At 46.8% G+C, this 25,075-nt stretch overlaps 1 protein-coding gene across 1 annotated transcript in view; it reads right to left on the bottom strand.

The window, feature by feature from the left end:
* The window catches only part of FCHSD1 (FCH and double SH3 domains 1), a 309,094-nt gene that overhangs the window by 35,882 nt on the left and 248,137 nt on the right, over positions 1–25,075 (bottom strand). Inside the window, exons 15-18 of the mRNA XM_086931360.1 lie at positions 15,025–15,108; positions 13,983–14,145; positions 6,789–6,994; positions 5,344–5,455 (exon numbers count right to left, since the gene is read on the bottom strand). Of these exons, the coding sequence (XP_086787486.1) occupies positions 5,344–5,455; positions 6,789–6,994; positions 13,983–14,145; positions 15,025–15,108 (565 nt within the window). The remainder of the gene's footprint in view (positions 1–5,343; positions 5,456–6,788; positions 6,995–13,982; positions 14,146–15,024; positions 15,109–25,075) is intronic.

Below are 25,075 nucleotides of genomic sequence, written 5' to 3'. Positions count from 1 at the left end.
GCAGGAGTATGCTAAGCATGTGTATCTACAGCCACGCATGCTACAAACACACACGCTCTTATTTATGCACAGGAGTAGATATCAGTTGCAACATTAAAAGTAAGAAATTATGTACAGGGGTTGTTGTCAGAGGATGCAGGGGCGTGTATTCATCCATTTGTACACAACCTTGTGAGTTCTTCATCTACAATTGACCCAGCAGAAAGTGTGGGAGGCCTGTGTATTTACACATGTCAATCAGTGAAAATGTCGTATGGAAATAGACACACAAATGTACTCCTAGTTCCCCAATACAATTAGTGAGATCTTGGCTCTACAGAATTAACAAGTCCCATTCGCAAGCACAGGGAAAACATCAGTAGTAAATAACACTCAAGGGGCAAAAATAGGACTTTTTTTAATGTATGCCAGGAATTCACAAAGGGATTTCTGACAGGTGTAAACGTATTGACCAATGCTGATTTTTACCCCATGATCCAGAGTAGTAAATTCTACACAAGGAAGTGGGAAAAGGGCGTTCCAAGTTGCAGTTCATGTTATGATATGATACGATAGGTTATGTATGTTTGCATTGGAAGTTTTGTTACGCCCACAAACATGCATGTTTGTAGGCATTCATAAACTTCGCTTCAATCCTCTTTCCACCCTAGAAATGGGTGGAGATTTACTCTCCTCCAATATGGGAAAAGGAAAGGATCACCACCAGAATTTCTAGGGGTCTTGTGGAAGAGCTTTTTTCATTGGGAAATAGGTTTCCCACATAAAGAAAAACAATTGAAAATATTTGAAATTCGCACCGAGGGCTCAATTTCCCTGCTCTGGACGTATTCACTGTGGAGAACTGCACATAGAATGTATAAAACTCAGTAGGACATGTCTCGTGGCATTCCCAGCAGTACACCAGGAAACCTGTGTCTGGATCAGCTTCCCAGATGTACTACCACGAATGTTGGAGAGTAGGAAATTAATGTACAAAGTACCGGCAGAGCCAATAGGTCTGGTGTTGGCGGTCAGTCAATTTTTTAAAATATATTTTTTTAAATTTAGTAAAAAAAACATTAAACGAAAATGCCACCATTACAAGCACACATGCACAGTTGGCCATGACTGAATGTTTTGGTGATTAACCATCAAAAAAACTTTCAAAGGGGGCCAACCTTGTGTACGCTTACACAAGCATGTTCAGGCAGCCATCTTGGAATGGCATGGAAACCCATTCCTTGATAAACAATTGTGCATTTGCAGGTGTGCGCATGGGAACGCACTGATGGCCATCTTGGAATGTCTTGAGAGCCCATTTTGCAAACATTGAGGATGCTGGCAGTGCACATGCGGGCGGCTGTGCACTACAGGCGGCGACAACGGCCTGATGGCTGTATCTGTAGACCTTCTAGGCCTTTGCAAACTTTAAAAGTAGTAAAAAAAAAGCAAATATATTTTTTTTTTATAAAATACACACATACGATGACCCACATGCCCACAACACTAAAAGGCACTACTTTGTCGGCACTACTTTGTCTGTGAATGATGACATTGTGCTTTAGTAGTATGTGATTATCCAAAGAGAAAAGGAACTATAGGCTCAAGTGGGCTAACCCATGACCAAAAGAAATTCAGCTTAAAACCCGTATTATTTAAGCCAAGACGTTTTGATTTTATTAGTAATAGATAAACAATAATTGTGTATATATGTGTGTATATATATATATATTTTTTTTCGTATTAAAATCAAAAGGCCTACATGGACCAGCCCTTTGGAACTGCATTGAAAGCATCACTCTAGGGTACGTGCATAAACCTTATGTATAAATCATCTCAAAAAGTCAATCACACCTATCAAATGGTTCAATTAGATGAAAACATGCTAAATATACATATATACAAAAGTGCAAATATACATATTTGCAAAAGCTCTGTTGCCTCTTCAGTGAGATCAGATCATCGATACTCCTACTGTGGACTAAGGTAGGAATAGAGCCTTGAAGTAGTGAGGCACTGACTGACAGCCTAAAGTATGGGCAGGTCACCCCTATTCTAAAAAAAACTGACTGCAGATCACACTGACCGTTACAATTTCCGCCAAATTTCCAACATTCGCACTCTGGCGGTGCTCCTCGAGAAATGTGTCCACATCCAGCTATGTAACCTCAACAATTCCGACAGCTAGACCAATTCCAATCCAGCTTCATAGCACTGAATCCGCTCTCACTCACATTGTAGATGATGTGCTAAGAATGCTGGATCAGAATGAATCCTGAATTTGGATCCTCCTCAATTTATTGTTAGTTTTTGATACGGTTAAACATGACAGCCTAAATAACCTAATGGGACACAGGATAGGGCTTTTAGGGCCACTTTCTCCTCATTTCTCCATAATGGAACCCAAAGATTCAAGGTGAACCACTCTGTCTAATCCCTCACCGCTCACTCTGGGGGTGCCAGAGAGGTTCACGCTTTCACCTACTCTCTTCAACTTGTTCACTGAGTCCCTAACAGAAATTCTGAAACTATCAAGCATCCACTATCACATGTATACCGATGACACTCAACTGTACCTGAAAGTCTCCTCCCCTGAGGATATCATGTCCCTCAACTGAGCTTTACAGAAAACCCAAAGTCACTTGACACTTAGGGGGTCATTAGATTGGCAGCCACTGCCACCAAACGTGGATTTACCGCCCGCAATATTAGGATGGCGGGTGGATCTACACATCGGCCGTGGCGGACGCAAAGACCATCGGCCATGGGACCACCCCAAGCAATCTACGGATTGCCTGGCAGACGGTCCAGATCGTCTAAAATGGTGCCATGCCTAGCAGGCACCGTCCACCAAATTAAGATGCTGGCTACAGCCGGCCTTTCCATGGCGGTGATACTGCCATGGAAAGGCGGCGGGGATTTGTTATGGGGGCCCATTGCGGGCCCCCCTTGTGTTGTGGGGAGGTGTGGGTGTACTGGGGGTACCCATGGTACCCTCCTACATTTCCCAGCACTAAGTGGCAGGCACTGTGTGGTGCCTGCCACATAGTGTAGTGAAATGCACATCCTGCGTTTTTGACATCACGGCGGGTGCTGCAGTCAGCAGCACAAGCCGTAAAGTTAAATGGCAAAATATGACTGCCATGGTGGGGGTCGCATCCTAATTTGGTGTTCGGAACTGCTGCATGCATGGCGGACAGTCCCTGTCACCACCACAATGGCGGACAGACTCTGGTCCGTCCGCCATCTTAATGACCCCCCTTAATCACCTGAAATTGGACGCTCTCAAAACAGAACAGTAACCATCCATCGATGAATGGATTAATCAAGTAACTGCTCTCAATTGTATGCCACACATCATTGATTCCATGATCTCATTGGGAATAATGCTAGATAAGAGTTTGAACATGCAGAAGTACAGCAGTGCTCTCACCAAAGGAGCAAACTTCCAATTGAGCACATTAAGGAAAATAAAACTTTTCCTACCCCTCAACGACTTCAAGGTTCTGGTGCAAGCCCTAGTGATTTCTAAGCTGGATTATGGAATGGCAACCCTCTTTGGCCTTCCCAAATCTCTCAACTCTGCTGCATGGCTCATCTCATGATTGTTTCATTTAGAACCTATCACGCCTGAGCTGAAATCCCTAATTTGGCTCCCCTATGAAGCAAGGATACAACTAAAAATTGCATGCATGACCCACAAAGACTTACATTTCAACACCTCGATACCTCGATATACCTCACACAAAAACGTGAGCTCTCTGGTGGCTCTAGATCCTCTAGAGGTGCCAGCGCCTTACTGCCCCACAGATATTCCATAAAAAGAAAACTTACAATCGAGCATTCTTGGGTATCGCACAGAGAAACTGGAATTCCCTGCTCCCTGAAATCAGACTGAATCCTTTGACTGCTTCTTTCAAAAGGGAAGTTAAAACGATGCTGATGAAGACATTTCTGGCCTAGATCCCCAGCCTCCCCGGCACTCTAGGACATGCTTCTTTATATTTGACAATTTTAACTGTATGTTGATCTATTGGTTTACTGTTACTACTTCCTGTACCTTTCGTGACTGCCAATTTGGAAAGCGCTCCGATACCGCCAGGGGTCATATTCGTGCTGTATAAAACTTTTGAAATACATATAAAAAATCACTTTATAATGTGGGTCCTCGCAGATTGTAGTCTGTTTCAAACTGTGTACTATAACAAGAACCAGGGTAATCATACTAAACAAAATCTTTCACATACATCAGATGGTTCAATTTGATGAATAAAGGACTTTTGTATATATGTATATTCACTTTTATGAGCACGGCATCGTGTGCACTTTTTCATTGTAAATAGTGCATTTTTATGTTACAAGATTAATTATAATTTTACACAATAGAGAAAAGTGGCTGTTTTATTTTAAAGATATTCATTGGTCTTGGGCTAAATTGCAGTAGTAGCTCCTCCATTAAGGCGGAGGGAGGAGAGTCGCCCCACTAACCAAATTGCCCCCAGACATGGAAAAATAAAATGGAAATCAAGTTCATTTATTACCATTTTATTTTTCCAAACCCTGTCCCGAGTGTCAGGATGGGGTTGGGGGCTTTCTGATTTCTGCTGCTGCCAGTGAGGCAGTAGCAGAAACCAGTGATGGGAAGGGCTCTTTAGGTTTAAAATGTGCATGTCTTTTTAGCCGGGCGTCTTGCGACAGCCCGCCTGACATGCACAGTTTAAACCTCTCTAACCCAGCTGTCTAAGACAGCTGGGTTAGAGACCGAATAGGGTTCCTTCCAGTGTCCGCAGGAGTATCAAAGGAGGCCGCTCCCTCCAATCCTGGCGCATCTTTCATACTGCATGAAAGCAGCCCCAGGATTTGTTACTACAGTTTCTTGCTTCCACGTTGCCTGCCAGCTTGGAGAAGCGAAGAGGACGTCTCGCCAGGATTGAAGGTAAGTGTAATTTTTTTTCTTTTTTATACGTAACTTTTATTTTTTTCCCTCCTGCCCCAACCACCCTCCTTGAATGCCAGCTGCCACTGCTAAACTGGGCTCCCATGAAGTTTAGAATTTCCTAAAAAATATTGGACTTTCCTGCACCACTGGGGCTGCACGGGCCTGCGTTAAGCCCCTGGATTTTGAACAAGCAATACATCTGTCACTATGCTAAAGGTATTTCATTCCTAACATGTTAGGAGCAGGCAAAGGAGAAGGAGAGATGGAAACAGCCAAAAGAATGAACAGCTCAGGGTGGCAAACAGAGAAGCAGATTCTCAGCACCCACATGATTACCATTTCAATTGTGCTGTACCTTGCATGATCCTGAGAGTAAAATAGCAGAAAATGAGAAAGTTAAGTAGACATTTTAGATTAATGCTCACCTCCAAGGAACACTTCTCCGGCAGACGTCACACTATGAAGAGGTGGCCTGGACCCAGCATTCTGACCAATTGCAGGTGGTGAGAAGGGAGGAGGTGCTGGGGAGGGTAATTCCTGTAAACATAAGGAGCCTGGTTTATACGGAAGTCCAGTACACTGAATCCTAAACCCATCTAGCCAAGAATTAGCCTTAGCAGGTGGCCTGGTTGGGTCCACTTCAAGCACACATCAAGACTTGTCGGCAGCAGACTTACACTGGACAGAACTGTAAACAGGGAATGCGAGATGCATGGGGAAGGTGCGCGGAATGGATGAGGGGATTTGGGGTTGTAAGATACTGAGAGGAATTCAGATATTCTAAGACAAAAAACTTCATGGGTGGCAGAAAAGTGTGTGCATTTTAGAATGTTCTTCTATCTTGCTATAGTTATAATAATTAACTGAATAAACTAAAAAGAACAGTTCTGCCATCTTGTGAAAGTGGCAGGGAGATCACACCAGGTGCATTCTTCAAGCCTTTCAAAAACAGGTGGTATGTTTAATGAAGGAAAACTACTAATGGATGGAGAACCGTGAAAACGCTTCAGCTCAAGATTTGGATATTATCACAGCCACATAATGGCATGTGACGCCACGCAAAATAAACAAGGAGGCTCTGAAAGGTGCGACTGGTCTTTTGGATGGAAGCCTTTCTGCAAATCCATGTATGCAATAGAATTGTTCCCAACTTCAGAAATAGATTAAACTAGCTGTAGCTTGGTTCTTCCCAGTTTGCTCTTTGTACTGCTGTAGCTGTTCAATTTTTGTGTACTCTCTGGTTGAGTGTCTTGTAGGGTAAGCCATAAAGGGCACCCGTTAATGTTCGAAGTTCACTTCTAGAAGTATGAGTGCCTTGTGGGTTATGAAGTTGACCTTACCCTTAAAGCCATGGATATTGGCGCATTACCATATCATCTTACACCACCTCTTTGGGTGCATTCATCAGTTGCACATTCCTTCAGTAAACAACCAAAATATCTTCTTCAGAGAGCAGTTTGCATCAGGGAAAGGTAGGCACCATTGCAAGTTCCCACAGTGGTGAATTGAATAATTGAACCAAAACAATTCCTCAGGTCTTCAAAATAATAAGTCAAGCTCATTGACTCCCCATGAAAGGCAAGCTAAGACTTACAGTCATCTCCAATGAGTATAGGAAACAGATGACTGAAGAATCACTTTCAAGTATGCCTGTTGCCAAGATAGATCCCTTTTGCCAGTAAAGTGACAGAATGAATGTGCAATTTTATGTCAATACACCTGAACTAGAAAGACCTTTATAGCGCGTGACATCCCTTGTTTGATTGTTCTTCCTAGCACCCTTAATCTTTAGTGAAACGTGCATGGACAACATGAAGAGGAAACAGAGTTCAAGAAAGGGTTGTCAGAAGGGTAAAAAGTGGAGCCATACCTCATTTGGTTCTGGCCCATCTCCCAACATCTCTTCCACAACTAAGGAAGGGAAAACTCCAAAACGGCCATTGAACTCTCCTTTCCAGAACCCATCATCCACACCATCTTCCTCCTTCTGCAGCACTCGGATGATGGCCCCTTCAGGGAAGGTGAGTTCCTCTGTGCTCTGCCCTTCATAATCATAGAGGGCTCTTGCAAGGGACCCTGCAGAAAGAAGGGGACAATCACAGTCAGGATTAGAACACCTTTTTACTTTTTCCCTTTTTAGGTCTTGCCTACGCAGCGCGCATGCGCTGCTTATGAAGGAGACCTTAAGCAATTGACACAGCTTTGGGGGCAAAAACGTGCACGAGTTGCATTGCTTTGAATGGCAACGCGTGCACGTCTGGTGATTTCCTTGCAGAGCAAGCAGCTGGCGCCCTATGTTAAAAATTATCGTGCCTTGCTACTCACTCCCGCAAGGGAATCGCGCAGGCCCACCTTCTCTCCCCCTCCTGCCGTGCAAGGCGCGCACGCTTGTGCTGGTTTATTTTAGCACAGCTCTGGGTGGACCCACAAATAGGTGCCCTTTAAAACCAACCTTTCTCCCTCCCCTTCTTTTTCCTTCCTCTTCCCGCCCACTCTCTACTGTTACCTCGAACCACAGCTTGTTGCACACTTTTCGTCTCCTACTCCTCTGACCCTTTCATCGTGCCCTGATTTAGTGCCTGTGTCGCGCGCAGAATTTCCCTTTTAAGCAGGCAGATATATTGGTGGCTCCTCCCCCTGCCCGGGCTGAGGCTCCTTCTCCCTGTTTGAGGCACACAAGTCACTTTCAGACCTCAGGGCACTGCCCGACTCAGAAGGCTGCACAGGAGTACGGGGTTCCGCTGCCGTCCAGGCTGCACCTCCGCCCTTCGTGACTACATCCTGCATGCCCTCATCAGAGTCCTGCCCCAAACCCTCCACTGTCTCCTTCTGCGCTGCCTTCCACTGTCTGATCACTTCGAGTCCACCACTTCCTATGCTGCCCACCTGGATCCCTCCCCTGCCCCTTCTAACCCAGGGCTGCCCCTTGCACTCTGGTTCCCCGTCCGAGTCCTCGGCTGTTTGGCTTTTTCAGACCCCTCTTCTGAGGACCCTGTGGAGCCCTAAACGGAACCATCCCCATATCGCTTCCCTCAGCCGTTCATGACTGCTCCCCTCGGAGGGGTCCACTTCTCACCTTCGACACGGACACGAACCAGTGCAGGATTGCTTAACCTGCTGGCAATTCGCTAATCCACACAGGTCTATGTTTGATCCCTTACTCCCAGGTGATACAGTCTGCCCTTAAAGTTAGTGTTTTGTCTTGTTTAAATAACTTTAGAACTATTTGAGCTAGAAGCTAAATAGTTTTGGTTGTAATTTGAAATTTATGCAGCAGATGGTGGATTAATAATGCAAATCCATAATCATGCAAAAAACGTTACAGCGGCAGAATCGCATAATTTCAGTGGCCCTTCTGATAATACATCACTCGTGTCACAAACATCATATTCATACAGACGAAAATGGCATAAATTAATAGTTACTTTTTTTATAACGCATTTTAATATTTGTGTTCCAGAAATATCAATGATCACAGCAGTGAAGTGCATGGATTTCAACTTTCTAACATCATTATCTGATAATCAGCACTGGACTGGACCCCTGTTACAATCAACATATGTAGTGCTCGCACTCGGCCCCTGGTCCCCCCTCATCCGTGCCCCCTTTCGTCCCCCCCACCACCACAACACTATTCCATTCCTTGGTTATGTATCTCTTAGCAGCTACTAGCCCCATCCAGAGCAGTGCAGTTTGGCATCTATTACAATGCAGGTCAACAGGGACACTCAGTAGGGCTAATCTGGGGTCCTTCGAGACTCTCCACCCCAACTCCCAAATTAATAGTTACTTTTAATAATTTTAACCTCACAGAATTTACACCTCATTGCTATTATGAGTTTAAAATGAATGTTTGAGACTATGCATTGAATGGCACATGAATAATGGCGGACTCTGAATCACAGGGGTCAAACCTTGTTAGTTAAAAAACAAAAGGCTCCATGGCTATAACTCCTGTGCTTAAGTTTTACCATACTGGTTTTCTCTTGTGAAGGATCTAACCCCTGTATGTGTTACACATCGCTGCCAAGTTCCCCAGGTCCGTGTGTGACTAGTTTGGTAATGTTGACTTTTTCTTAGAATTCTGGGACTTGTAGTTTTACTGAACCCAGTATAGCACAAGGACTACAAGTCACACATATATGAGAAAAAAATCACCAGGACTGGATTTACTAGTCACGCATAGACCTAAGACCTGTAGCAGCTATTGTTGTATGTATGAGGTTTCTCATCTTGTTCAGTCCAAACGTGTAATCTCACTTTACTGTAAAGGCTGAATGCAATCAAAAGAGAAGTGTTTAATGGAATTCACAGGTTGGTACTTTCCACGTCAGACACAGGGCCTGGTAAATATTCCTGGAAGCAACTCCTATCGGAAGACTGCAGAACAGCTTGTCTTTATGCACGGACACAAGAAGGCAGGCTGGATACAGCAATCGGAAAGAGCACCCCGATAATTACAGCCCCAAGAGTACATCGCGGTTTCATACATGCAAACAACACGGAAACATCCGAGAGGTTTTGTCCATTGACTAACCAACATACGCTTGTAGGGTTAGACACCATTCAGGGCCGGATTGAGAACTCAAAGCAGCCATGACAATTTTGACAGCCCAGCTCCACTGCTGCATTTGTTACTGGAGTGCAATATAGCAACACTACCGCTCAACCAGCCCCCAGTAACAACAAGCATTGGCATAGCCAATAGGTCTCACGTTTGGGACCTTATAAGTGTTTAGTCATGCTACAGTTGATGTTCTTGCGCCAAGGATATTGTGCTGGATAACTAAACACTTATAAGGTCCCAAAGGTGAGACCTATTGGCTATGCCAATGATTGTTAGTTTTGATAAGTCATAAGTCATATGTTCTTATATAGCGCACAAATCACCAAAAAGGTCTCAAGGCGCTTAGCAGAAAGAGACAACGACCCTGAGTTAAAGAAAGTGACGCTGGTTAGTTAGGGAAGAGCCATGTTTTCAGACCCTTCCGCAAGGCCAAATGGTTAGAGATGGACGACAGATGAAGGGGCAGTTTGTTCCAGAGTAGGGGGGCTATATAAGAGAAGGCCCGACAGCCATTTCTCGTGGTTCTGGCCCTTGGTTGGACCAGGAGGCATTTGGAACTGGATCTTAGGACTCTGGAAGGATTATACAAAACCAGTTTCTTTGCTAGATAGGAAGGACCAGTTCCCATAAGAAGCTTGTGGACAATACTAAGTATCTTTAAGTGGCTTCTTTGGCGCACAGGGAGCCAGTGTAATTCCCTGAGACTAGGCAGGGCTGATGACCTAGGGGACAGGCCAAGCACCAAGCGAGCTGCGGTGTTCTGAACCGTTTGTAGCTTGGTCAACAGACACTCATTTATGGAAGCAAACAGGGCATTGCCATAGTCTAAACGACTAATAATGAGCCCCTGAATAAAGGGTTTCCTAGATTCAAGAGGGAGCCATTTAAATATTTTACGCAACCTGCGCAAAAGGCCATAGCAGGTACGAGACACCAAATTGACATGGGACTTCATAGAGAGATTGGGTTCAATCACGATTCCCAGGTCGCGAACCACTTCTTTGGGCTCAGGGCAAGGTCCCATTTCTTGCGGCCACCAATCTTGTGTCCATATCTGCTTGGCCTTACCAAACAGCATTATTTCTTTCTTGCCGCAGTTCAGTTGGAGTTTGTTGGTACTCATCCAGTCCTTAATGGCAATCATACATTTCTGGAATCTGGAACGAGTATCAAGAAAATCCAAACTGCAGGTAATCAACACCTGAGTGTCATCTGCGTAGGTTACTGTAGAAAAGCCATAAGACTTTATTACATTAGCCAGAGGGGTAAGATAGAGATTAAAAAGCAGGGGACTTAGAATTGACCCCTGGGGAACTCCAACGGAAAGGGGGATCTTACTTGATTGCAGGGTGTCCACCTTTACATAGGTGTACCGGCCAGCCAGATAACTCTCAAACCAGGCACGGACTTTGCCTCTGACACCGATCTCCCACAGTCGTTGATGAAGAATACTGTGGGAGACGGTGTCAAAGGCGGCCGATAAATCCAGTAAGATAAGAACAGCAGACTCACCCCTGTCAAGAGTGAGGCGGATATTGTCCACTACCTCCATTACTGCAGTCTTGGTCCCGTGGGCAGCCCGGAACCCCGACTGCGAGGGATCGAGGAGACCCTGTTCCTCTATGAATGTTGGAAGTCGCTTGTTGACAAGATGCTCCAGTACCTTACCAAAGTAAGGCAAAAGCGAGATTGGCCTATAGTTAGACAGGATGGTAGGGTCACTGTTAGTTTTTTTTAGAATAGGCTTAATCTGAGCCACCTTCCAACAACTGGGGAACGAGGCGAGATCAAATGAACCTGGCGGTGAACCTGCCATGAAAAGGCTGGCATAAAGCGACTTTGGGGCCCCTAGCGGTCCCCTTTCCCCCTGGCCCTCCACCATGGACCCTGGGGTCACCTATGGTGCCCCCTAAACATCTGTGCACTATGTGGCAGGCACCATGCGGTGCTTGCCACATAGTAACGGGATGTTTGAAATGTACATTTTTTTTGTGTTGGGGCGTGTGCTGCAGCCCGCAGCCCACATCCACAATACAAACAATACACATTGCGACCGCTGTGAAGGCAGACGCACCCTAATGCAGTGGGACCTCCGACTCCTAGTTGGGCGGTCCTGCTTTCGCGTCACAATCAGGCCCAGTGTTACAATCTTTGACTTGGCCATTGAAATAAAATATCTCTTAAATGCTAAATTATCATAGACATGGTTTGCGATGTTTCAACCTGCTCTGTGCAACCGAGCGGACATGCTTTGAGTGTAACAATGGAGTGGCTATTACAAATATTTCTATCGGTAATATGGCTCAATAAATAGGTTAAAATCATCAAATGGCATTTGTAATATTTCCATTTCCATTTTATTTCATTTGTATCGCGCATAAATCACCCGAAGGTCTCAGAGCACTGGCAATAACAAAAACATCCTCTACTTGTTATTTACGCAACACCAAATTACGTAGGGAAGAACACTGTTCAACATCTTCTTTCATTGTACCTGGAACAAACTCAAGAAAATTGTCCTTTCTATCTCAAAATCATCTAGCAGAACTGCTACAGTGTGTACAAGTTTTATTGTAGAATACCACGTTATTTATACAAATCTTCCCTCCTAAGCAATGCAGCATTTGTTCTTCCTATCTTTACAAACCAATGGGAGCGGACTGTGTAGGCAGTGTTAGCTGCCAAGTGCACGCTATGGAAACAAATCAAAAAGTTCTGAAGAAGGTGCAATCGCAACTTGCGCTGTCTTAAATTAGAGCACATTTTCCTACACCTCAAAGAGGAATGCTGCAGGGGATGACGAGCTGAGAAAGACCTACACAGTTGGTCGATAAAGGAGCCATTACAATATCAACTTCAACAGAGGAAGGCAAAGATGGCTTTTAAGGGTTTCACAGAGACCATTCCTAGCCTCTTTATTCTTCTGTACAGGCTTGCTCACAACAACACTTGTTTATATTAGGACTAAAAAGATAGGAAGGATATGCAGCATTGGGGGTAAAATATTGACAGAAAATTCCTTGAGAAAGTGAGGAGTTTAGAAGTTCCCTCACAGATTGAACCTGTCAGGATTGGGCCAGCCACAGCTGGTGTCGGGGACAACAATAACACAATATAAAAAAAAAAGAACTTAACCCAATGCCCGCTGCATTGCCGCTCTTCTGGCTTCACTGCTGCACAGGCTTCCCGACTCCCCTGTGACCAATCCTAATGCTGCTCTCATGCTGCTGGCGGCATGACAGCAGCGGCAGGATTAACCTGAGTGCCCTCCATTTGCGCTCGCAGATTGACTGGGAGCCTGTGCTTGCTGTCTCCAACCCAGAAACGCAGCTCGGGTTGGAGAGTAGCTCTCGCGCATGTCGGTTTGGCTGTCCTAAGACGGCCAGCTAAACCCGAATGTGCACGGATAGCAGTGCATCTACCCCTCCTCCTCCATGCCGATCATGGATTAGGCCCTGCCCCTAAGACTCATCAAGGAAAGAAAAATAAAACAATATTAAACCTGCTTTATGATCTTTTTATTTTTCAGGTTTTGAAACTGCTGCTGCTGGTGAGGGGGAAGATCGATGCTCCTCCGCCATATCGCAGCGGCCCCTGGATTAGGCTTTTGAATTTTAAAAGCTATACGCCATCATCTAAAGCCTCTTTAAAGGGATGACATTTAGCATGGGAGTATGACACTGGAAAAGTGGTTTTGCCAAATGGTGTGAAGTCCATCGCTTGCCTGGCGCTGTATTCCCTGGAATGGTGAACTCTTGGGTTTATGTCAAGAGCGTCTTCACAGTTAAAACTGCAATCAAAATGTATACTGTATGCTACTCCATTCTTTACTAAGTCATTTTATCGATAGAAAAAGCCACATTTCTTTGAGTGAGGAGAGAAAAGGGTAATTGATTGCCAAAAACATCAAGCCTTAGACCTTAAGGATAAGAGTGCCACAAGTGTTGTATCACTGTGACATTGCTATACCACTTGATATTACTGAAAAGGTGCAGAGACACCAAAGTTCTTAGAACTAATCATTAGAAGCAGCTTACACTGGTTGATAATTGAATTAAAGTGAGAGAGGGTATTTACAGATTCACTTTACATGGAAGAGGAAATAGAAATGTATTATCGTGCTTGTTACTAGTATGGCTGCCCTCGGCTCCATTTCACTTCCTCATCTGAAAGAGGAACATGGGGAGATCTCCAAACCATGTGTCCACCAAACACCTTGGAGTCCCCCAACATTTACATGCTTCAACAAATATTTAAATTCACACTTGTCCAAGTGGGACACTGGCTTGATCAAACCTGTAGTTTTACAACTTAATTGCTCACTCATACATCCTCTTGGCCACCACATTTAGTACTATTATAATGAGGAAATATCATATAAGAACAGGACATTTACATTCACTCTAAACTCTGGCAATTAACTAGATGTTAGTCTGCAGTGCATACCAAAAAGAATCTCCAAACTATGACCCATGTATTCTGAATGCAGATGCTCACCTCCCGGTTCCAAAGCCCAGTCTGCGGCTGCATTGCCCAAAGAGGTGCTGCTAAAACGAGCTGCAATAGTTCCATCCGTCATCTTTTGGTTATTACCGTGGACATTTAAGAAGGAGACGTACTTCTCAGGGACATATCCAACCTGCCCACTCTGGTTTCTTGCCTGAGCACAAACAGGAGAGGGAGAATTTGGCAATTTATTGCAACTCAACATTTTTTGTTGAATCAGTGAATTTGTCGAAGGAACTTCTGAAAGGTGATTGTGTATGCATTATTGAACCACAGAAGTGACTGGCTATCAATTACTAATTTACATGATATATATGTTGCAAGTTACAGATTACATTTGCACACTAAATGAATCACTGCGATTTGGAATGAACCATGTATCAAACTCTATCTTAAATGCATGTGTGCAGTGTAATAGGCTATTTATTACCCTTACCATTTTATACCATTACACCTCTCAAGACTCTTGATCTATTATTCCCTCCCTCAACAATAGTAATAAATAGAATATTGTACCCTGCACATATGGCTTACGTCATTGTATTTTTCATGTGTACTTGTTTAAACCAAAGGTATTTAACCCCAAACCAGGATGCAAGTGTTTACATTTGTGCAGAATCTTAAAATCACATTGAAGAAACTATTAGGAAAGTTGTTTCCTTGTATAGAGTAATTGTTCCATGCAATCTGTGAATCAGTAAACATGTTTTGTGATGTCAGTTTGCCTGTACTTTGTCAATAAATTCGAATTTGACATTCTCACAGTATTAAATGTTTGAATGAGCCCTTATTAGTACAGGTGCTCTAAACTATATGCGTTATTGGATCACATGTATTTAAGTGTGGGTATATATACTATATATATATATACATATACATACATATATATATATATATATATATATATATATATATATATATATATATATATATATATATATATATATATATATATATATATATATATATATATATATATATATATATATATTATTTGTTGGGGCTAATCAGAGGTCAGCTACTGTGGACTCACCTTGACCCACTCCTCAACATCTCCATCTTCAATCACCTCAAGCTGCTCTCCCTGAGTGATGGACAGCTCGTCTGCTAGGCCAGCCTGCACCGAAGACACAAGGAGTAAATTAATACATAGATCTCCCATCAGCCCATCCACAGTAAGGTAGCATGTTTGTACGATAGCATGAAAAAGACAAAGCCATGAGTCGCAATGTAAAATGGATAAGGTGTCAAAAAGGAATGAAGTTAAGTGTGAAAAAAAACAAATTTAAAAATATCGCCCATGGTAAAAGGATATCCTTATTTAAATCTGCAAATCCCAAAGCATAGTAAGAAACCCAGGACTCTGATGTGGTATCACTAATCACATCATCAGAACTTCAAGTCAGCCTTCGATATACTTGTTCACCTCTATAGATATAAAAAAGAACGTCCTAACAGAGATACACTTCTTAAGTTGTTTGTTCTTACGTTACAAGATGCACATGGAGTCTTCTAAACACCGAGCACGTTATTTGCACATACAAGGCATATAATGCCGCAAACTAAGGCAAGAGCTCTCCTTGGACTGCTGAACTGTCTGTATAGTAAAATGGAAGGATTGTGTGAAAAGATGGAATCTGTATGTATAAAGGATGTGATAAAACAGTAAAAAGAGGCCAGTGACGCGTGCATCCCAATCACTGTGAAACTGCCACAAGAGAAGTGTTTATGCAGAAGAATTGGAAGAGGATGTAGCCTTAGGCTAGAGCGGTCGACCTCGGACCTGGGGAACCGAGTTCGAGTCTCTGCAACGACGCAACCCATCCTGTGGTTCTGGGCAAATCACTTAAAAATGAATGTGTTCATCTGTAACGAAACTGGTGCTCATGTAAAGCACTCTGATACCAGATGCTTCGGGTCTAGTTCGCGATATATAAAATTCTATTCAATCATTTTTCCCCACATCAATTATGTCACTTTTTCAACTTTAACTGCTTAAAGTTACCACTTTGCAGCTGCCATATCCCTCACTCCTTTCTAAGTCTGAAACTTTTGAAGTAAAAGAGATGCAATTATTACTCTGCTAATATATGTGCAGCACATATGACAATGAATCTAAATAAAGTGAAATGTAGATACAGTAAGAAAATATAAAAATATACTAAATGTATCAAAAATACTGTAAATACTGTAATATGTGGGTATATGTATAATGGTGCTGAGAAATATTTTATAAAGAACACACTAGAAGTAATAAGAAGGGGGAAACTAGAGAACCATGCAAGAAAGAGGCAGACGGTGGAAGTAAAACTGTGCAAGAGGATGAGATGTGTAAGCACAGTGCAGAAAACGGTGCAAAAGAATAGGTCTGTCAGGACAAGAGTTGCGAAATGTTAAGGAATTAAAAAAAATGCAAACAGAAAGGATAACGAAGCACAGTAAGAGGGAGAAAAATATGCACTTCAGGGAACTGAGTACACAATAGATGTGATACCATTCACAATGCTCTGATATGTGTTCAAAGCTTAGTAAATGGTCTACTTAAATGAAAGTCATCAATCAATCAATCAGTCAATCAATCAATCAGAGCATTTATATAGCGCACTACTCACCCAGAGGGTCTCAAGGCGCTGGGGGAGGGGGTCCGATACTGCCCGAACAGCCAGGTCTTGAGCTGCTTCTTGAAGGCGAGGTGGTCTTGGGTCAGGCGGAGGTGGGTCGGAAGGGAGTTCCAAGTTTTGGCGGCCAGGTAGGAGAAGGACCTTCCTCCTGTGGTGGCTCTTCGGATGCGGGGGACGGCGGCGAGGGCGTGGCTGGTCGATCGAAGCTGGTGTTTGGGAGCGTAGAAGTTGAGGCGGCTGTTGAGGTATCCTGGGCCTTGGTTGTGTAGGGCTTTGTGTGCGTGGGTGAGGAGCCGGAAGGTGATTCTCTTGTTGACCGGGAGCCAGTGCAGGTCTCTCAGGTGTCCGGAGATGTGGCTGCGGCGGGGGATGTCCAGGATGAGTCGTGCTGAGGTGTTCTGGATCTGCTGGAGTCTCTTCTGGAGTTTGGCGGTGGTTCCGGCGTAGAGGGAGTTGCCGTAGTCCAGACGGCTGGTGACGAGGGCCTGGGTGACCGTCTTCCTGGTCTCGGTAGGGATCCATCGGAAGATCTTGCGTAGCATGCGCAGGATGTTGAAGCACGACGAGGAGACGGCGTTGACTTGTCTGGTCATGGAGAGGGAGGAGTCCAGGATGAAGCCCAGGTTGCGTGCGTGGTCTGTTGGTTTGGGTGCGCTGCCCAGGGCGGGGGGCCACCAGGAGTCGTCCCAGGCGGAGGGTGAGGATCCTAGGATGAGGACTTCCGTCTTGTCCGAGTTCAGTTTCAGGCGGCTGTTCGACATCCATATGGCTACGTCTGTCATCCCTTCGTGCAGGTTGGCTCTGGCGGTGGTGGGGTCGTTGGTGAGGGAGAGGATTAGCAGGGTGTCGTCGGCATAGGAGATGATGTTGAGGTTGTGCTGGCATGCGATGGCTGCGAGGGGGCTCATGTAGACGTTGAAGAGTGTTGGGCTGAGTGAGGAGCCTTGAGGAACGCCGCAGATGACTTCGGTGGCCTCCGATCTGAATGGGGGGAGGCGGACTCTCTGTGTCCTTCCGGCGAGGAAGGAGATGATCCACTCCAGTGCCTTCTCCTGGATTCCGACGTTGCTGAGGCGCTGTACTAGGGTACAGTGGCAGACAGTGTCGAAGGCCGCGGAGAGGTCCAGGAGGATGAGGGCTGCTGTTTCTCCGTTGTCGAGCAGGGCTCGGATGTCATCGGTAGCTGCGATCAGGGCGGTCTCGGTGCTGTGGTTGGCCCGGAAGCCAGACTACGAGAGGTCGAGGGAGCCGTTCGTCTCGAGGAAGGCGGCCAGTTGCTTGTTGACGGTCTTCTCGATGACTTTAGCCGGAAACGGGAGCAGCGAGATGGGGCGATAGTTCTTGAGGTCGGTGGGGTCGGCTGATGGTTTCTTGAGTAGAGCGCTGAGTTCGGCGTGCTTCCAGCTCTCCGGGAAGGTGGCGATGTCGAAGGAGGTGTTGATGATGTCCCGCAGGTGGGGTGCGATGACAGCATCGGCCTTGTTGAAGACATGGTGAGGGCAGGGGTCTGTCGGAGATCCGGAGTGGATGGAGTTCATCGTGCGGATGGTGTCTTCGGTGCTGATCGGTGTCCAGGCACGGAGGATGGTGGTGGGGGGGCGATGGTTCGGTCGCGGCGTGCGTCGGTTGAGTGCTGAAGCTGTTGTGTATGTCCGCGATCTTGTTGTGGAAGTAGGAGGCAAGGGAGTTGCAGAGGTCTTGCGAAGGGGTGATGTCGTTGTTTCCGGCGTTGGGGTTGGAGAGCTCTTTCACGATGTTGAAGAGTTCCTTGCTGTTGTGTGCGTTGTTGTCCAGTCGTTCCTTGAATGCGGTTTTCTTGGTGGCGTGGATCAGTTGGTGGTGTTTTCGGGTGGCGAGCTTGAGGGCAGTCATGTTGGGTCTCTGCGCCAGGTTCTCTCGAGTGTTCTGCAGTTCTTCTTGGAGCTCTTGAGTTCGTCGTTAAACCATGGGGCTTTCTTGCTGCCGGGTCTGATCGGCGGGGTTTTCAGAGGGGCGAGGTCGTCTGCGCAGTCGTTGATCCATTTTGTGAGGTTGGTGGCCGCTTGGCTGGGGTTCGTTGTGCTGGTGGGAGGGTTCTTGCTCAGGAAAGTAGCGAGCTGGTCTGCAGTGATCTTTTTCCAGCTTCTGCGGGGAACCTGTTGCTGGTGATGGTGGAGAGTGGTCCTTCTGAAGCTGAAGTGGACGCAGCTGTGGTCCGTCCAGTGGAGTCCCGTGGCGTGGCTGAAGGCGATGTCCTTGCTGGAAGAGAAGACCGGGTCGAGTGTGTGTCCGGCGTAGTGGGTGGGGGTGGTCACCAGTTGCTTGAGTCCGAGGTTGGCGAGGTTGTCCAGCAGGGTGGTGGTGTTGCGGTCGTTGTTGTTCTCCAGGTGGAAGTTGAGGTCCCCGAGGAGGATGTAGTCGGCGGAGGGGAGGGCGTGTGGGCTGATGAAGTCGGCGATGTCCTCGCTGAATTGTGTGCGTGGTCCCGGGGGTCTGTAGATGAGGGTGCCTCTGAGGGTGGTCTTGGGGTTGATGTGGATCTGGAAGTGCAGGTGTTCGGCGGGTGCGAGGGTGTCGTCGGTGTTGGTCGTGATGCGGATGATGTTCCTGTGGATGATGGCGATGCCTCCTCCTGTCTGGTTGACGCGGTCCCTCCGGATGATCTTGTAGCCGTCCGGGGTGGCGATGGCGATGTCGGGCGCTGAGGAGGCGTTCATCCAGGTTTCCGTGAGGAAGGCGACGTCTGGGGTGTCGAGCAGGTTACAGAGCTCGACGGCGTGTCTGTGGACGGAGCGGGTGTTGAGCAGGATGCACTTCAAGTGGGTGCTGCTGGTGTTCGGCTTGGTGGGTGCTGGTGTGGCGTGGGTCCGGTTGCAGGTGAACTTGCAGGAGTGGCAGCTGAAGGGTCCGTGGGTGCGTCTCGGTGTGGCTCGGTAGCACCCCGGGATTCGGCCGGTGTTGAGTGCATTGAGTTCGGCGGCGTCGTAGGTCCGTCGGGTCGGCTTTCGTCGGTGGGGGCCAGGGGTCCTGGCACTGGGCGCGGTCCAGGCGCGGACGGGTGCAGACGGGCTTACCTTTGGCGCACCTTGGGCGCACAATCGGCGCGCCCGCTGCGCGTAGGCCACTCTGCCATATGTGGAGAATGGGGGGGGGGGGCGGAGCGAGGGAGGGGCAGCTGGGAGGCGGGGAGCGGGGCGGCGAATGGGAAGGGCTGCAGAGGTGAGGGGCGGGGAGCGGGGAGGTGGCGGGAAGAGCGGCAGGGGCCGGGGGCGCCAAAATCACAGAGGTACAATACTAAACAGAACGGGGATACAAAAAATAAACAGGGGGCTGCAAATACACCGGGGGATACAACAAACGGAGTCACAGAGGTACAACGTTACAAGGAGCAGAGAGCAGAGAACACAAGGGGGAAACAAATGGAAACGCAATATCAACGCGGCGCAGGCGGGGCAAGAGCAGCAATCAGCGGTGTCACAGGGTCACAGCTGCGGGCAGCGGCGGCACTAGGCTGGAACAAGGGGCAGCCTGGTCGCACTCACGAGGAGTGTGCGAGGTGCGTGGGGGTGACCGGCCCAGAGGGACAGAGGTCACTGCTCACCACCTCGCCCACCTCGTCCTATATGGCCCAGTGGGAGGGAGGGGCAGCTGGGAGGCGGGGAGCGGGGCGGCGAATGGGAAGGGCTGCAGAGGTGAGGGGCGGGGAGCGGGGAGGTGGCGGGAAGCGCGGCAGGGGCCGGGGGCGCCAAAATCACAGAGGTACAATACTAAACAGAACGGGGATACAAAAAATAAACAGGGCGCTGCAAATACACCGGGGGGATACAACAAACGGAGTCACAGAGGTACAACGTTACAAGGAGCAGAGAGCAGAGAACACAAGGGGGAAACAAATGGAAACGCAATATCAACGCGGCGCAGGCAGGGCAAGAGCAGCAATCAGCGGTGTCACAGGGTCACAGCTGCGGGCAGCGGCGGCACTAGGCGGGAACAAGGGGCAGCCTGGTCGCACTCACGAGGAGTGTGCGAGGTGCGTGGGGGTGACCGGCCCAGAGGGACAGAAGTCATTAAACTCTTAACGGCAGAGATTACATCATATAAAAGAGATATGAGAGATACATGTACTAGGGAACTTTTGTACTCCAGAGCCATAAAACAATATATGGAAAGCAGTGTATGCAGTAGCGTCCGCTGAATGCCGTCAGGTGCTGCTGCCTCTGCTCCATCTTCTCGCCGCAACAGGAAGCTTCCAGCCTCTCAGAAGCCTCTGTGCAATCACAACGATGCCTTAGGCAGCATTGTGATTGGTCTGCGCACTGTGGTTCGGCACTCAGACAGGGGCTTTGAGGCTTTGCATGTTCCTCACCAGGCTGTGTAATGCAGCTTGGTGGGGAAGATGCAAAGTGCCCATGACGGTTTGACCAGGGGCGTTTGGTGACATTTGAAAGTGGTGGGGTGCAAAGTGATTTGCATACAGCACCGTTGCGAGCGAGCATAGCGAGCGAGCCCGAACCCCAAAAGGGGGGTTTGGGCGGGTTTTTTCTCCCCCCCCCCAAGAAAATTTTGAAAAAAAAGAACAATCGTGCATTTTTTGAAGCAAATTTGAGAAAGAAGGAAGGTTAATAAAGCAATTGTGAAAGTGCAGTTATTACATTAATAGATGGCATAACATAGGTAGCTGCTTATTCAGTATAACCACAGAGCTTCATACATTCCGTCCTATTACGCTCAGGTGCTGAATTCAGACTATAAGAATTTAATGAAAATCTCAGCTCTAAGAGTAGAAGAGTTGCACAGCAGTTGGGAAACAGCCTTCACAAAGCATTGGGAACCAGGCCTTACCTTTACCATTAGAACGCATGCGACTATCACGCATGTCTTTCTACACAGATGATAGTGTTAAGGTGAAACAAAATGTACTTAATATGCCATTTGATCAGTAAAATCTGTGTGGTCTCCAAATAGAACAAACACTACAAAACTTTTAAAAACAGAGATAACAATGCATTTCTGAGTACCTCAATCAGTATTTTTTTTATTCAACAAACAAGTAGTAGTATTCATTTGTAAATGAATCTCTAATGTTGATGCACCCATCTCTGCCATTCACTACTGCCACCATATCAAGTGTGGCCCCCTCGAACCTTGGGTCTTCGATTCTGAACTTTGATAGGCATGGGGACAAAAATTCAAGCCATGGGTCCTTTACTGGCAGTAGTCTTTCTTCACTTGTAAACATCAGAACTTAAGTCTGTAACACAGAAGCACATGGAATGCATAGCTCTCCCATGACTCTAGGTGAGGGCTTGCTGATTCATTGCTGGTTGCTGCTCACAACTAATCTCGGAAAATTCACTGAGATATATTAATACTATCCCTTCAACATTTCCATTACACTTACAATCAAATCACACTATAAATTAGGAAATATATGATGCCATATGTTGCCATAAAAACAAAAAATAAATTAATAAAAGGGAACCTACACGGTTACACAATGGAGCTCAGAGGCAAGCAGTCCCCTTCCCACGGCCCCCGGCGGCAATGACTTCATCAACAAACCGATAAGGAGGGGGGTCGGGTGGAGGGCAGAGAAAAATAATCTGTTTTGTCACCTGCTGTTTCAAAATCATTAGCTTTTCCTACCGCCGAACAAAGCTACACTAATTCTGAATGACAATGGCAGCGTATGAAAAAGCAGCGGCTCTGTGGTTTGCAAGCCAGCGAGCAGGTTCCTGATATAATGGGCACTTGTCATTTTCAGAGTGCAGGAAACAAATATTATGTTGCTGAAATGCAGGCTAAGCACGGCGAATCAATTCACCCAAGCTGGGTGTTTACATGAGGCTCACCGGTACAATGTGGCTTAAATACCAAAGGCCTGTCTCAGGCTCAGCAACGCGAGGCCTCGAACAGAAAGGCCAGTTTATTTCTGGGGACTCGACATGATGTGCGTGACAGTGGGATAAGCAGCGATGGTTTATACACCAAAACAAGGAAAAGAGAAAGCACAGGTGGAGCCTATTTTACTGTTTTTATCAATTCACAAACATTCCCAGAAGTACCCCCTGGAAAGCTGAGCCAGGAATAGATTTTGAGGCATACTTTTGGGAATATCACGTGATTTCAAAAAAAAAGAAGCTCATATTCACCTATGCAGTTTTCTATGCATAATAACTCCACACATTACTTTTTTTTATCAACTGGAAAACAAATTACAGTGAAGATGCTCTTTCACTCCGACCCCCACCAAATCTGGTGAGGATTCTTTCCCCTTCCCACCCCGGAAGGGGATGGAGTAAACCTCTGGCGATTTCCGGCGTAGAATGGCAATGGAACGGAGTACTTGTTTGACAAATAACTAAGACAAAACATTGAAACAACCACTTCCCACCCCATCAGTGGGATTTAGCGGTGTGGATGTGTCTGCTAATGTGGGGAAGGGATTCACACTCTCAAATGTGGTGGGTGCATGCTAGTGTGCGGGAGAGACAGAGTATGTGAGCCTGGAAAAGGACCTGCCTCTGGGATTGTGCATATATGTCAGTGCGTGCGTGTATGTGTGAAACAGTCTGTGCAAATTCAGAGTTTGTGAATGTGTGCGAGTACATTCATCTGGGTGCAAGTATGTGTCTGTGCGTCAGTAAGAGAGTGGCATAACACCTCGAAATATAATATGCCTGGGATAAGATTGCCTGGCTCCCTGCCCCCAAGCTCGACCTGCACCGTGATCTACTTAATATATTCGAAGAATCGAAATTCTTCAGTCGGCGACTTGATGGATTCTCTCTCTCAGACTGAGGCTCTCCCTCTCTCTCTAATGAATCTCACGTCGCGATGACTCGAGACAGAGAGTGAGCCCCCGCCCCCTATTAGAACTTAAGTACAGCAAGTAGCAAGCAACCAAATGTCACGCCGCGCACGTCCCCGAATGGCCAATCCCTGAATGGCTTCACATGCTGAAGTCACAGTGATTGGCCAGCATTGATATAGTGCTGAGCACCTGAGCCAGTGTGCCACCACCCACGCGCGGCATACAATAGTGGATTGCCTGTCCTTGGCGCGGTGGACCAGCCAATCCTGGCGCTGCATAAGCGCCAGGATTGGCTAGGGGGGCACACAGACTACTCGCCCTGGCGCCATTCAAACGACGGGACCCGGCTAAAGCAGCACCCCCTGGCCCCTTCGGTCCGTCTCAGCGTCTATATTGTGAACTTGAAGCTGACGCGCATGCTCGGGCTAGTTTCTGCTCGAAATTCCTCATGCGCAGCACAGTCGACTCGCAGACACTGACAGACAGTATTTAAATTGTTACTGTAACTAAACTCAAGCTTAGCTGCCTGCTGCAGCAGACCAGCCAGCCAGCCCGCCCCACCCCCTGCGCACTCCCTATTGCATCGGGTGTGTCCCGGAACCCCCGATTGAAGCGCTGCGCTTTATTTTATTTATCAGAGCTCGTTGTCAGTGACCGCAGGTGCGTCCACCAGGCTTAGTGGGGCTACGCCCCTACGCCCCAATGGACGCACTGCGGCTGGGTTTGACCAGCTCTCTGGGGCCGGTCAAACTGCCATGGGCACTTTAGAGTGTGCTTTACACTCATCCCCTGCCACGCGCACTGGCCAGGCCGGCCCACCCGCCCGCACCCGAGCAGGAATAAAAAAAGGAAAATTATAATAACATTAGTTATTTTCGTTTTCCTTTTGACACAGCTCGCAGTGCAGTGGGGCGACACTCCTCCGCCTTAGTGGAGGAGCCGCCACTGAGTGTATGGACAGCAGCTGATAAAGGTGGAAGCCCATTTATACGCACCACCATGTTGCCATGTCAATGTGCCACAGAGGCATTTGACACAGCTGCATGACGTGGGTAGACACATGGCATAGCATCAAAGAACATGATATAACATTCAATAAGTACAACACATGTAATCTGAAGCCAAGAAAAAAGAAAAGAGGAATTACAGCCAATTTGGCCTGCTTCACAAAGGGACTAATGACTCGTAAAGTTACTAGTGCGGAGTGTCTACAGTCGGGTGGAATTTGTGCACTGAGCACAGCAGTGCAGAGATATCCCCCATGGGCAGAGATTCCAACCCCAATGCAGAGACTCCGCACTCGTAACTTTATGGGTTGGAAGTCCCTTTGTGAATCAGGCCATACATATCCAACTCTTCTGCAATGTAGGCAAGACAACATATGCGGTACAAATCCAACTATGAAAAAGACACACAAAAACAAATATGAGCAAAAAGGTCACCCAGGACTTCAGCTCCGAAACCGGCATCCAACTGAACATTCAGCAAACACCTCTGTAACCCATCATTTGGATAGAAACACAATACAGTCGTACAACTGTAACCCACCTGCTCATAATCACCCCAAAATTCAGCACTTGAGATGACACCACTGTAAAAAAAAAATGTCCATACACTGACAAAATGGAAAATTACCAGATTACACTGTGTCCATCGGCATTGGAGTGGAC

The sequence above is a fragment of the Lissotriton vulgaris genome, chromosome 7 (genome assembly GCF_964263255.1).
Source record: "Lissotriton vulgaris chromosome 7, aLisVul1.2, whole genome shotgun sequence".
NCBI lineage: Eukaryota > Metazoa > Chordata > Amphibia > Caudata > Salamandridae > Lissotriton > Lissotriton vulgaris.
The sequence above is the reverse complement of the archived record's forward strand: the minus strand, read 5'-3'. Positions and strand labels throughout refer to the sequence as shown.